Source organism: Hemiscyllium ocellatum, chromosome X, assembly GCF_020745735.1.
Source record: "Hemiscyllium ocellatum isolate sHemOce1 chromosome X, sHemOce1.pat.X.cur, whole genome shotgun sequence".
NCBI lineage: Eukaryota > Metazoa > Chordata > Chondrichthyes > Orectolobiformes > Hemiscylliidae > Hemiscyllium > Hemiscyllium ocellatum.
This window is the reverse complement of record NC_083453.1, coordinates 14,240,476-14,255,574: the sequence shown is the minus strand read 5'-3', so window position 1 is coordinate 14,255,574 and position 15,099 is coordinate 14,240,476. Positions and strand designations below refer to the sequence as shown.

General features: G+C 42.3%; 1 protein-coding gene across 4 annotated transcripts in view; it reads right to left on the bottom strand.

Annotated features, from left to right (window-relative positions):
* LOC132805851 (spermatogenesis-associated serine-rich protein 2-like) overlaps window positions 1-15,099 on the bottom strand; it is a 142,371-nt gene that overhangs the window by 80,645 nt on the left and 46,627 nt on the right. For all 4 annotated transcript variants that reach the window (XM_060821162.1, XM_060821161.1, XM_060821160.1 and 1 more), the window contains exon 3: window positions 14,254-14,333. In XM_060821162.1, the coding sequence (XP_060677145.1) occupies window positions 14,254-14,333 (80 nt within the window). The remainder of the gene's footprint in view (window positions 1-14,253; window positions 14,334-15,099) is intronic.

Below are 15,099 nucleotides of genomic sequence, written 5' to 3'. Positions count from 1 at the left end.
AAAGACGGAGCAAAATGTGCTGCAAATTCTCTTGAATTGCAATGATATCCCTGAACTTCGCAAGTGGCAATTTTTAAAAATAACAGTTTTATTAAGAAAAGAGAGATTTTTAAATATTACAACAAATACAAAACAATGCAATTCAAAACAGTACAAAAATAGGACAAAAATAAACCCAAATAATAAAAAAAAATTCCCCAACCCACCCTCCTATACGAATGTATAAACATATATAGAGAAGTATACAATTTAAAAAACCTAAACTAGCTATTTAACTAAATAAATAAATACCTAACAACAAACAAATAAATAGTAATAACTCAGTCCAGCCAAACAAAACACTCATACATTCACAGTTCCTCCTCCCTGGATATTGCACTCATGAAACACAATCGTTACGGCTATATAAAAGCCCTTGTTAGTGTGGCAGATAAATCTGTGTCCGGGTATTTCAAAAAGGGTTGCCATGTCTTGTAAAAATTCTCAGTTTTGTGGTGTACCATATTTGTGAGAAAATCCAGGGGAATATGCTCCATAACAATCTTCCGCCAACCCGACAGGCCTGGGGGGTTTTCGGATATCCAACCTAGCAGGATATTCTTCCTTGCACAGAACATAAGAATATTGAAAAGTGTTTTCTTATGCGAGTCTGCAGGGAATAAAATTGGTAGGCCCAAAAAGGAGCGAAATAGGGTCCTTCTCCACCCCTACACCTAAAATCCTCTCCATTGCACTCACCACAGCGCTCCAATATGTTTGAAGCCTGTCACAACACCAAAGACAATGGGTAAGAGTGCCCGTACAGACCTTGCACTTGGGACATGCTGAAGATACCCCTGGTTTAAATTTTGACAAACTGTCTGGGGCTAAGTGGACCCTGTGGAGAATTTTCAGCTGTAAAGCATGGGTCCTATTGCAAATTGATATCTTCCTTGCATTTTCCCAAATATCCTCCCATGCCTCTGAAGAAACTTCAACACTCAGCTCTCTCTTTCCCACATCTTGCAGAGTCGATCAGACTCATCTGAGGTGGCACCCCCCAATTAGTGATATAAAGTACTGACAAAGAATGTACTCTTAGCCCTTAGTACCCCTCTTTCTATGTCACATTTGTAGGGATCAGTCAAAAGTGTGGTTTTTTTTTGAATAAAATCACTCACTTGGAAAAAAAAACGAAAGAGGTCTCTATAAGGTAACTCGTACTTCTGTACTAACTGATTGAAGGACATCATTACATCTCCCTCAAATAAATCACCCATGCAAGATATACCCCTAGCTGCCCAACGTTTAAATCCTGAATCTATCATACCTGGTTGAAAACCCGGCCTACCCACTAAAGGCGTAAACAAAGATGTTTTGCCAATATTACCTTCCCTCTGCCGAATTGCCCTCCATGCTTTAACAGTATTGATGACTATTAGGTTATGGCAATATTCCATAACTGTCCTCACCTTTCCAAAAACAGCAAACTGGTAAGGGGGCACCTTGCCTGGGAGGCTTCGATATCTAGCCATATTGAAAGAGGATTCCCACAAACCCAATCACTCATGTAGGTCAAAACTGAACTTAATTAGTAATTTTAAATGTCCGGAAGGTCTACTCCCCCCAATCTGAGAGACAACTGCAGTTTGGCTAATTTAATGAGGGGCCGTTTACGGTGCCAGATAAAGGAGCTGAACCAACCGTTCAGTCTCCTGAGTGTTTGTTTATTGAAAATCAGGGGGAGCATCCGTATAGGGTATAGCAAACGAGGGAAATATTCATCTTAATAAGCGCTATCTGACCCAACCATGAGACTGGAAGTGCCTCCCATCTTTGGAGATCTTGTTTAATTTTTTTCAAATAATTGAGTAAAATTGGCTTTGAACAGCCAATCCAGAACTGGAGTAATGAATATGCCCAAATACACAAATCCCCCCCTGTGATCACCTAAATAGGAATCTATCGTCACTTTCAAGAGCCAACTCTTTCGTAAGACCACCCTTAGGCATAGCCTCTTGATTTAGCAAAATTAATCTTATACCCTGAAAAAGCACCAAATGTGTATCAGGCAAGGCACTGAGACTGCTGGATTTGTCAAGAAAATTAGAACATCGTCTGCATACAGCGAGTTCTTATGTAATTTTGACCCCACTTCTGGAGCTGATATATTGAGTTCCCCACGAATGGCCTGTCAACGGTTCAATCGCCAACGTAAAAAGTAAATGGTGAAAGGGAACAGCCCTGCCAGCTGCCCCTAGAAATATTAAAATTGCTTGATCATATCCCGTTGATAATGACCGCCGTGAGAGGTACACTGTAGAGAACCTTTACCCATCTTATGAAAACTTCGCCCAGACCAAACCGGTCTAGAATATAGAAAAGGTACGGCCACTTTACTTGGTCAAATGCCTTCTCTGCATCTAAAGAAATCACCAGTCCCTGTATTGACTGCTGTTGGCATGCTTGAATTACGTTAAGCAGCTTCCTAACATTATTGGGGGATCTGCGACCCTTTATGAAGCCTGTCTGATCCTCTTTAATAATAGAGGGTAACACAGTCTCCAGCCTTAGCGCGAGAGCCTTAGAGAGGATCTTAAAGTCCACATTGAAGAGTGAGATGGGCCTGTATGGATCAGTCTTCCGGATCCTTCCTTTTTTTTTTTAAGGATAAGGCCTCTCTCAGAGATGGTGGGAGACAATCATTAAACATAGTCAGCATTGGGCCTGACAGTATACTTATAAATTCCTTATAGAATTCACTGGGAAGTCAGTCAGGACCAGGCGCCTTTCCTCTCTGAAGCTGCCTCACAGCTTTCTGCACTTCTTGCTCTGATAATGGGGCATTGAGAAAGGACTGTTGTTCGAGAGTCACACCTGGGAGCTTCAGATCTCTAAAAAAAGATTCCATTTTGACCTGCCCCTCCTCACAATTCGCAGACTGATATAACTTCGAGTAGAATCTCTGGAACGGCGCATTAATCATTTTAGAATCACGTTAGTTTCCCAAACCCTTCCCTAATCACTGTAATAGTTTGTGGGCATTTCTCTTTCTGGCAAAGTATGCTAAGTATTTGCCTGGCTTGTTACCATGCTTGTATAACCTTTGCTTTGCAAAAGCCAGCTCCTTCTTTGCTGTCTGAGAGAGCACGGAATTTAGTGCAGACTGCACTGCCATTATCCTCTGTAGTTTGACCAATGAGGGTCTGTCAAAATAGGCCTTCTCAGCTGCCTTCAACCGTGCTTCAAGGAGACGGTGCTGCTCACCCTTCTGCCGCTTCCTACTGGTGGAATATGAAATAACTAACCCCCTGGCATAAGCTTTGGTAGTTTCCCAGAGAACAGATGGGCTATTAACCGAGCCTCGGTTGATGTCTAGGAATGCATGAAATTCCCTAGAGAAATACTCCACAAACTTACTGTCCATGAGAATAAAGCGGTCCATTCGCCAGTACCTTGAATCCACTGTAACATCCTTAATCTCCCCCTATAAATGATATGCTCAGACTTGAGACTTATCAGTTTAGAAAAATCATCTAACCAGAATTTAAGAGGATGAGCTGGGGGACAATAAACATTTAAAATGCCATATTCTTCCCCATTTATCAAGGCTTTAAGCATTACAAACCTCCTGTATGTGTCTTTAACACATTCCAACAATTTAAATGAGAGATTTTCCCTAATCAATACAGCCATACCCTTACTTCTGGTATTAAATGATGAAAAATAAACTTGGTCAAAGCCATTCTGCTGTAATTTCAGATGCTCCTTGTCATCCAAATGTGTCTCCTGTAACAAAGCAATATCCACCTTCTCCTTTCTAAGACTCAAGAGTACCTTCTTCCTCTTAATTGGTGAGTGACTTCCCTTGAAATTCCAGGTACAGCATTTAATCAAATCATTAGCCATAATCTTCTGCAATTACATTTAAATTCCAGACAGGAGGAACCAGAACCACAAATTGCTGAGCCTTAGTATCACATGGTCCACCAAATATACAAACTACATAAACTAAAACCACTACATTTAACAAACATACAAAATTATTAAAAATAAAAAACAACAAAACCAGAAAACAAACCAACATATACAGCGCCAATAGTGCTGAGTAGGGGAACTCAACCCCTGCTCGGAGGGGGCAACTACCCGTCCCGAACTGCCCATAAATAGGCATCTAACCATCTCAACCACCTTCACTTCTCCCAGCTACAGCCACATTGCAAGCACAAGCTAAAAAGAATAAACACCCCATAGAATATCAGTATGAATAAAAAAAATTCCCTTATTTAAAAAAAAGGGAATAAATACCCCGCCCATCCTTCGGCATGTCCTAACTTAGAAATTTAAAATGTACATCTTAACCACCGCCAGACATAGCTTGAACCAAATTATCATCAATAGAGGGAAAAAAAAAAGGGGGAAAAAATAAACCTCCAATCGGATTTCCTCCATTTCTTTTACAGAATGATAAACGCATACTCAAGTAACAATATTTATACATACTACAGTTGTTTAAATCAGGTTAGCTTGTCCACAAAGTCTCTTGCTTTCTCCGATGTGTCAAAGAGATGCATGGATCCATCTAAGGTGATCTGAAGCACTGCCAGTTTTCTCAGGGAGTACTGAATCCCAAGCTCCTTCAGTCTTCTCTTGACACCGTCATACAATTTTTGTTTCTGGATCACCACTGCTGAAAAGTCTTGAAAAAACAAAATCTTAGACCCCTCGTAAATTAGGGCTTTTGGATCCTTCCCCTGGAGTCTGGAAGCCTCCATGACTCTCTCCTTATCCCAGGAATGATGGAACTGCACCAGGAAAGGACGAGGGCGTTGACCCAGACCGGACCTCCGCGCTGCGACCCGGTGAGCCCTCTCTATCTTCAATCCTCCCTTGCCAGTCTCTAAGTCAAGGAATTTCAGAAGCCAATCTTCAACAAATTCCGCAGGCCACTCACCTTCCTTACCCTCGGGCAGACCGATGATCTGAATGTTTTTTCTCCTGCCCCAGTTTTCAAGATCATCCACTTGGTCACGCAAACTACGAACCTTGGATCTCATCCTTGAATGAACTGGCATCAGCTTCCACCACTGTGACCCTGTGCTCCACTTCATCCGTCCTCTTCTCCAGGTCTCCCAGCTGCTGCTCATGCTTCTGCAGCATGAGACAGACTGGAGCCAGCTTCTCTTCAATCTGTTTCCCCAACATCTCGCGAGATTGAGAGCTGATTCACCAAGTCCTGGAGAGTAATCGGCTCCAAGGCTGCTGCAGGCTGAGCTGCAGGCCCAGCCTCAGATGCTCCTCCTCCTTTTTTAGGCATTTCGGGACAGCTGAAAATACAGGTAAGTCAATTTTTAAATATGTTTCTTGGGGCTCCACAATCTTTCCAATGCCCCAAGAAATCTTGATCTGGGGTTGGGCAGGTTAAAGGACCGTCCTGCTCCTGCTGCGATGCGAAGCTCTGCAGTGTGATCTTCTCAGATCGCCGCCATCTTAGATCCTCCTGCAATTGGCAATTTAGTGTATAAACTCTTAATTCTAGTATGGATATTGGAAACAAGGGAGGCAATGGCCTAGCGGTATTGTAGCAAGGCAACTAATCCAGAACTTATGTTCTGGGAACCAGGTTTCAAAATCCATCATGGCAAGTGATGGAATTTGAATTCAATTTGAAAATAAATCTGGACTAAGAGTCTAATGATGGCCATGAAATCATTGGCTTTTCTGACAATTGACAATCTGGTTCACTAATGTCTTTTAGGGAAAGAAATCGGCCCTCCTCACCTGGTCTGGCCTGCGTGTGACTCCAGACCCATAGCAATATGATTTGACTCTCAATTGCTCCCTGAAATGGCCTAACAGGCCACTCCATTGTAGCAATCGCAACAAAGTCTACACAAAAAAAGGAAACTGTCAGGTGACCCACCCATCGGCCCAGGCACCAGAAAGACAATGGCAGAAACAGCCCTGTTCATCCTTCAAAATCCTTCTGACTAAAATCTGGGGGCTACTTTCAAAATTGGGAGAGCTGTCTCAGACTAGTCAAGCAGCAACCTGACAGTCATACAGAAGTCATACTCATCTTACAGGTAATGTCCCAAACACCACAATCACCATCTATGTCCCGATACATCCTGTCCCATCGACAGACCCAGCAGAGGTGGTGGCACTGGGTATACTGGCGGGAGGGAATTATCCTGGGAGTCCTTGACATTGACTCCAGATACCATGAAGTCTCATGGCTTCAGAATTAAACATGGGTAAGGAAACCTCCTGCTGATTTTGATATACCATCCTCCCTCAGCCGATGAATCAGTACACCACCATAACGAACGAGACTTGGAGGAAGCACTGAAGGTGGACAAGGTACTGAAGGTGAGAGATTTCAATGTCCATCACAAAGAGTGACTCAACAACAGCTGTTTGGATCCTAAAGGAAATAGCTGCGAGTCCGGGTCTGCAGCAGGTGGTGAGGGTAAAACATACTTGACCACATCCTTACCAATCTGCTGGATGCAGATGCACCTGTCCATGACGTTATCAGTAAGAGTGACCACTGCACAGTCCTGATGGAGACAAAGTCCTATATTCATGTTGAGAATACTTTCCATCGTGTTGTGTGGCATTATCACCATGTTAAATGGGACAGACTTCAAATAGATCTAGCAACTCTAGGCTGGGCATCCAGGAGATGCTGTGGGCCATCAAGAGCTGCACATAGTACTCCAGCACAATCTGAAATTTCATGGCCTGGCATATTCCCCACACAACCATTACCATCAAGCCAGGGGGATTAATGCTGTTTCAGTGGAGAGTTTAAGAGGGCACACCAGGAGCAGCACCAGACATACCTGAAAATGAAGTGTCAACCTAGTGAAGCTACCAAACAGGACTACTTGATGTCAAACAGCATAAGCATCATGTGATCGATACAGTTAAGCAATCCAACAGCCAACGGCTCAGATCTAAGCTTTGCAATCCCGCCACATGCAGTTGTGAACGGTGGAGGACAATTAAACAACTCACTGGAGGCGGCGGCTCCACAAATATCCCTCTCCTCAATGATGGAAGAAACCAACACATTGGTGCAAAAGACAAGGCTGAAGCATTTGCAACAATCTGAAACCAGATGCGCGAAGTGGATGATTCAACTCATCCTCGTCCTAGTCCCCAGCATTACAGATACCAGTCTTCAGCCAACTTGATTCACACTATGTTATATATAAAGGCTATGGGCCCTGACAACATTCTGGCAATATTCTGAAGACTTGTGCTCCAGAATCCGCCATTCCCCCAGCAAAACTGTTCCAGTACAGATACAACACTGGTATCTACTCAGCAATGTGCAAAATTGCCCAGGTATGTCCTGTAGGTAAAAAGCAGGAAAAGTTTAACCCAGCCAATTTCCACCCCATCAATCTACACTCCATCATCGGTAAAGTGATGGAAGGGGTTATCGACAGTGTTAAGAAGCAACATCTGCTCAGCGACACCCAGTTTGGGTTCTGACAGGATCACTCAGCTCCTGACCTCATTACAGTCTTGGTTCAAACATGGACAAAAGAACTAAATTCCAGAGGAGAAGTGAGTGTGACAGCTTAGACTTACAGTGTGGAAACAGGCCCTTCGGCCCAACAAGTCCACACCGACCCGCCGAAGCGCAACCCACCCATACCCCTACATTTACCCCTTACCTAACACTACGGGCAATTTAGCTTGGCCAATTCACCTGACCCGCACATCTTTGTGACTGTGGGAGGAAACCGGAGCACCCGGAAGAAACCCACGCAGACACGGGGAGAACGTGCAAACTCCACACAGTCAGTCGTCTGAGTCGGGAATTGAACCCAGGTCTGACAGGCGCTGTGAGGCAGCAGTGCTAACCACTGTGCCGCCAATTTTGACAGTATTAGGCAAGAACTTTCAAAAGCTGATTGGGGGCAGATGTTTGCAAGGCCACATTCAACTAGCCCACTCATCTCCAGTTGCTTCATCAATGACCTTCCCTCCATCAGAAGGTTAGAAATGGGGATGTTTGAAAATTTTGTTTTGGTGCTGAACATTGAGCAAAGAACAGTACAGCACAGGAGCAGGCCCTTCTGCCCACCAAGAATGAGCTGACCCCTCAAATACTGAAGCAGTGCATGCTCAAATGCAGCAAGACCTGGACAACATCCAGACTTGGGCTAGCAAGTAACATTCACACCACACAAATGCCAGGCCATGACTATCTCCAATAAGATGGAATTGCACTACTGCCCCATAATACTCAATGGTGTTATCATCACTGAATCTCCACTATCAATATCTTGGGGGTTACCACTGACCAGAAACTCAACTGGACTCACCACACAAACAGTAGTTACAAGAGCAGGTCAGAACTCGGAATACTGTGGCAAGTAACCCACCTCCTGACTCTCCAATGTCTGTTCACCATCTGCAAGGCATAAATCAGGAGTGTGATGGAATACTTCCCACTTGCCTGGGTGAGCGTACCTCCAACACTCAAGAAGCTTAACACCATCCAGGACAAGGGAGACAGCTGAATTAGCACCATGTCCACAAACATCCACTCCCTCTCTCACCAATGCTCAACTGCAGCAGGAGGCACTGCAGAAATTCACCAAAGCTCCTTAGACAGCACCTTTCAAATCCACGGCCACTTCCATCAAGGAAGGACAAGGGCAGCGACTGCAGATACATGGGAACATGACCACTGCAAGCACCCTTTGAGCCACTCATTATCCAGACTTGGAAATATATTGCCATTCTTTCATTGTTGCTGGGTAAAAATTCTGGAATTCCCTCCCTAATGGCATTGAACTACTGCAATAGGTCAACCAAAAAGGCAGATCACCACCACCACCTTCTCAAGGGCAACTAGGGGCAAACAATAAATGCCCATGTCCCACGAGTGAACAAAAGAAAAAAAATCTGACAGGACATTTGGACAAATTTTGCCTCAGCACTACAGTTTCATAAACAGCATCGGATTTTCTTTTTCATTCAGTTCTGTGTTGCTGACTAAGGTGAATTTCATCCCCAGTAATTCTGAGCTCCATACTAAAACTGTAGCATCAAAAACAATCTCCTTAGTTCCACGGTTTTCTTAAGATTACCAAATCGGGTCAATTACAAAGTTTCAATAATCAGTAAAAGGGATCCCCAGTCACAGTTTCAAGTAAAGGAAAACAATTAATGAGAAAATTTGCTTCAAAATGATCAATTTAAAACCTAAGTGCAGGGTTAATGCAGAGAGTTATAAACTCACTGGGTTGTCTGGAAATCTTTCAATGAAGCGTTTTTTGGGGGGGGGGGGGGGGGGGGGGGAAGAGAGAGGATGTGAAATAATGCAATCACCACTGGAATATAAAGGACATCATATTGCTGCAAACTAACTTAATATCTGAAAGCATATTACACTTCAGGTACAAAAGTGGTTTTGTTCCATGGGCATTCAGTGAGTGCATAAAGAATTTTTATAATGTGGTATGGTAATCTGCTACAAATTCAGAGTAATGTGGAGAAGCTTGTACTTTGAACAATGAAGGATTTTTGCTGTCATGAGCACAAAAAAAAGAAAAACACTGATTGGGATTACGTGAATAGGTGCAAGAATGCAATCAGGCTTTACTGAGATTTATGTCGAAGCTAGTTCTGAAATTAATTTCCAACTGAAAAGTAGAAGGAAATCAGAATTCAAACCTTAAAGGCAGTGATATAAAAGAATCCTTTCTGGAGTTGTTAATGACAACTTATCAAAGGAAGTCTGATATGAACCTGTTTCATTCAAAAGACTAAATAATTGAATTCAGCAAGGAACTGAGAAATAAGAAAGGGATGATCACCTTATTGGGATTTTATTATAGACCCCCTAGTAGTTAGAGGGAAATTGAGAAACAAACTTGTAAGGAGATCTCAACTATCTGTAAGAATAATAGGGTGGTTATGGTAGGGGATTTTAACTTTCCAAACATAGACTGGGACTGCCGTAATATTAAGGGTTCAGATGGAGAGGAATTTGTTAAGCAAGTACAAGACAATTTTCTGATTCAGTATGTGGATGTACCTACTAGAGAAGATGTAAAACTTGACCTACTCTTGGGAAATAAGGCAGGGCAGGTGACTGAGGTGTCAGTGGGGGAGCACTTTGGGGCCAGTGACCACAATTCTATTAGTTTTAAAATAGGGATGGAAAAGGATAGACCAGATCTAAAAGCTGAAGTTCTAAATTGGAGAAAGGCCAATTTTGACAGTATTAGGCAAGAACTTTCAAAAGCTGATTGGGGGCAGATGTTTGCAAGTAAAAGGGACGGCTGGAAAATGGGAAGCCTGCAGAAATGAGATAACAAGAATCCAGAGAAAGTATATTCCTGTCAGGGTGAAAGGAAAGGCTGGTATGTATAGGGAATGCTGGATGACTAAAGAAATTGAGGGTTTGGTTAAGAAAAAGAAGGAAGCATATGTCAGGTCTAGACAGGATAGATCGAGTGAATCCTTAGAGTATAAAGGCAGTAGGAGTATACTTAAGAAGGAAATCAGGAGGGCAAAAAAAAAGGGGACATGAGATAGCTTTGGCAAATAGAATTAAGGAGAATCCAAAGGGTTTTTATAAATATATTAAGGACAAAAGAGTAACTAGGGAGAGAATAGGGCCCCTCGAAGATCAGCAAGGCGGCCTTTGTGTGGAGCTGCAGAAAATGGGCAAGATACTAAACGAGTATTTTGCATCAGTATTTACTGTGGAAGAGGATATGGAAGATATAGAATGCAGGGACATAGATGGTGACACCTTGCAAAATGTCCATATTACAGAGGAGGAAGTGTTTCATGTCTTGAATCGCATAAAGGTGGATAAATCACCAGAATTCTGTGGGAAGCTAGAGAAGTGACTGCTGGGCCTCTTGCTGAGATATTTGTATCATTGATAGTCACAGGTGAGGTGCCGGAAGACTGGAGGATGGCTAATGTGGTGCCACTGTTTAAGAAGGGTGGTAAGGACAAGCCAGGGAACTATAGACCAGTGAGCCTGACGTCAGTGGTGGGCAGGTTGTTGGAGGAATTCCTGAGGGACAGGAAGTACATGTATTTGGAAAGGCAAAGATTGACTAGTGATAGTCAACATGGTTTTGTGCGTGGGAAATCATGTCTCACAAACTTGGTTGAGTTTTTTGATGAAGTAACAAAGAAGATTGATGAGGGCAGAGTGGTAGATGTGATCTATATGGAATTCAGTAAGGCGTTCGACAAGGTTCCCCATGGGAGACTGGTTAGCAAGGTTAGATCTCATGGAATACAGGGAGAACTAGCCATGTGGACACAGAACTGGCTCAAAGGTAGAAGACAGAGGGTGGTTTTTCAGACTGGAGGCCTGTGACCAGTGGAGTGCCACAAGGATCGGTGCTGGGCCCTCTACTTTTTGTCATTTATATAAATGATTTAGATGCGAGCATAAGAGGTACAATTAGTAAGTTTGCAGATGACACCACAATTGGAGGTGTAGTGGACAGTGAAGGAGGTTACCTCAGATTACAACAGGATCTTGACGAGATGGGCCAATGGGCTGAGAAGTGGCAGATGGAGTTTAATTCAGATAAATGCGAGGTGCTGCATTTTGGGAAAGCAAATCTTAGCAGGACTTATACACTTAATGGTAAGGTCTTGGGGAGTGTTGCTGAACAAAGAGACCTTGGAGCGCAGGTTCATAGCTCCTTGAAAGTAGAGTCTCAGGTAAATAGGATAGTGAAGGCGGTGTTTGGTATGCTTTCTTTTATTGGTCAGAGTATTGAGTACAGGAGATGGGAGGGCATGTTGCGGCTGTACAGGACATTGGTTAGGCCACTGTTGGGATATTGCGTGCAATTCTGGTCTCCTTCCGGTTGGAAAGATGTTGTGAAACTTGAAAGGGTTCAGAAAAGATTTACAAGGATGTTGCCAGGGTTGGAGGATTTGAGCTACAGGGAGAGGCTGAACAGGCTGGGGCTGTTTTCCCTGGAGCAGAGGTTGAGGAGTGACATGGATAGGATAAATAGACAAAGTCTTTTCCCTGGGGTCGGGGAGTCCAGAACTAGAGGGCAAGAAAGGTTTAGGGTGAGAGGGGAAAGTTTTTTTTAAAGGTTAGATTCCCTATAGTGTGGAAACAGGGCCTTCGGCCCTACCAGTCCACACCGATCCTGCGAAGAATAACCCACCCAGACCCATTTCCCTCTGACTGATGCACCTAACACGGTGGGCAATTCAGCATGGCCAATTCACCTGAACTGCACATCTTTGGAATGTAGGAGGAAACCCACGCAGACATGGGGAGAAGTGCAAACTCCACACAGACAGTCACCCAAGGCTGGGACCCTGGTGTTGTGAGGCAATACTGCTAACCACTGAGCCAACGTGCGGCCCCATTTTTAAAAGAGATATAAAAGAGACCTCAGGGGCAACTTTTTCACACAGAGGGTAGGACGTGCATGGAATTAGCTGGTACAATTGCAACATTTAAAAGGCATTTGGATGGGTATATGAATAGGAAGGGTTTGGAGGGATATGGGCCAGGTGCTGGCAGGTGGGACCAGATTGTGTTGGGATATCTGGTCGGCATGGACAGGCTGGACCAAAGGGTCTGTTTCCGTGCTGTACACCTCTATGACTCTAATTCAGTTTGATTTATGTACAGACAGTTCATCATGCCCCTTTATGAAAGATGCCCTACAAGTCTTATGTATATGCAAAATAAAGGATCCTATATGTTTAACAGCATAATCACCTTGTTCTGCCACCTCCAATGAATTGCCCAGCTAAAAGGGAGGGGGGGAAAAGGAGGCGTCTGTTCACAAATCCCTCTTAAAAAACTAGTATTTAGTTTTTCTTGCCTCTCCTCATTCCCTTCTTTCCAATTAATTGTAAGAAATGATGAGAAAATAGTTCTAAAGCCCTAATTTCTGTTGGATGGACACAGGAAAACATGTTTTAGTTGCATTTTTTTCTGAGACAGTAAGTGTGTGTGTGTGTGTGTGTGTGTGTGTGTATGTATATATATATAGGAGATCTTTACACCAACATTAAGAGTTAAACAAAAGGTTTCAACAAATTGCACAAGCTTATTTCCATGCTGAGGAATGCTGATATTGTTGATGAATGGCAAAGGGAGCAGAACCACTGCCAGTTGCTATATACAATGCTTAAGTACTCAAGAAAAGACATGGTTGAGAAAAAGTCTCTTCTTTAGGAAATTGTTGCTTCAAAACATAAATAACTACCATAATAGGTAACATTTACACTGGCAAGTACTTTTGGATATCTTGAAGATGTGTAGGATACATTATTTGCAAAAAGTTTTTCCCTTAAACCTTGCAACATGAGCAACTAAAGATAAGAATTCCTACAGTGTGGAAATAGGCCATTTGGCACAAGTCCACATTGACTCTCCAAAGAACATCTCACCCAGACTCTCCCCTCCCACCCGCAACCCTGTGCCTCCCATGGCTAATCCACCTCACCTACACATCCCCAGACTATGGGCAATTTAGCACGGCTAATCCAATTTGGACTATTACGCTAAAGGAAAAAGTGACAGTGTATTATATAACTCCTACTCAAGTACGTAAAGTTAGACAGTTATAGGTTTTCACGTTGTTGCATCAGGATGCATTGCTAGGTTTGCAGACAGCAATGTTCCACAAAATCTACTACTATTAATTTCTAACTGATGTACAAGTATTCCCATCTTTGGGAGAAAAAAAATAAGCACTCACCCACATCAGTTTATTGAAGAGAGCGTACTAGATAAACTACTATAGGCCTTTTAAAATGAGCATTGTATTCAATCACCACATAAATGACATTTTTTTCAGTGTAACATTGGCTCAAATAATTGTAATGAGCCAAATTATTAATGGACTGGATTCAGGTTCATATTATCCCTGAGCTGGCAAGTTGAAAGCAACAAATATTCAGTGAAAACTACTGCGTATTTTAAAATATTACACAAATTTATAGCCAAAGAAAACCAATATTACATGATGAAATAATGAATTTGTTTTTAAACCTTAGCAGCTACGAGGGAAAACAACCATCAAATTACTTTCAATAAGATTAGGAAATCTGTTCAAAATGATGGGTAGATTTCTCAATCATAGTCCAAAAACAAATAATCTAATGTTAATAATAAACTACCAGTGTTTGTCAATATAATTGGAAATTCTAAAACTACGGAATCAAAGAGCACAATTCATTGTCATTGACTTGTTCAATAAAAACTATAGGATATGTCGGAAATATTGCTACCTTTTCCTTTATGTTGTCATTAGATCCTCCCTGGGCCATCACTGCTTTGAATCGAGTGTCAAACATGACTCCAGTGGGATCTGTTTCGGAAAATTTACAGAATTAAAAGTTTATTATCTATTTCATTTACATAGATATAATATATATATTTATATATTACACTCACTGCAATTCTAACATTCCAATAGACACAGTTAAAACAGTGAGAGAAGCTATCACAATCAATCAATCACATTTACGTGGACTGCTCTGGATTCAATCAAGTTTAAACATAATTGTTTTCTTTCAAATCTAACAATTATTTCATGCATGCTGTAGAAGAACTTTTACTTTGCTGCGACAGATCCCGTAAGAAGAATCAAAATAAGTAAATATAAAGAAGGATATTCTATGAATTACTGAAAGCTTCCAAAGTAAAAGGAATTTTAAGTATGCTTCTTCACTTTATAAATGATTCTAATGCAATGAGAATGCCAGTGTCATTCATCTCAAGAGGTCTAGAATATAAAAGCAGGAATGTACTTCTGAGGCTTTACAAGGCTCCAGTAAGACCACGTTTGGAGTACTGACAGTTATTTTGGGTCCTATACTTCAGGAAAGATGTACTGGCCCTGGTGTGGGTCCAGAGGAGGTTCACAAGAATGATGCCAGGAGCAAAAGGCTTAACATATGAGCAATATTCGAGGACTCTGGGACTATACTCAATGGAATTTAGAAGGGGGAGTGGGTGGGATTAGATTAAAACTTTCAGAGTACTGAATAGCCTGGACAGAGTGGATGCTGAGAAGCAGTTTCCATTTGCAGGAAAGAAGAGTACCTGAGAGCACAGCCTTAGAGTAAAGGGAA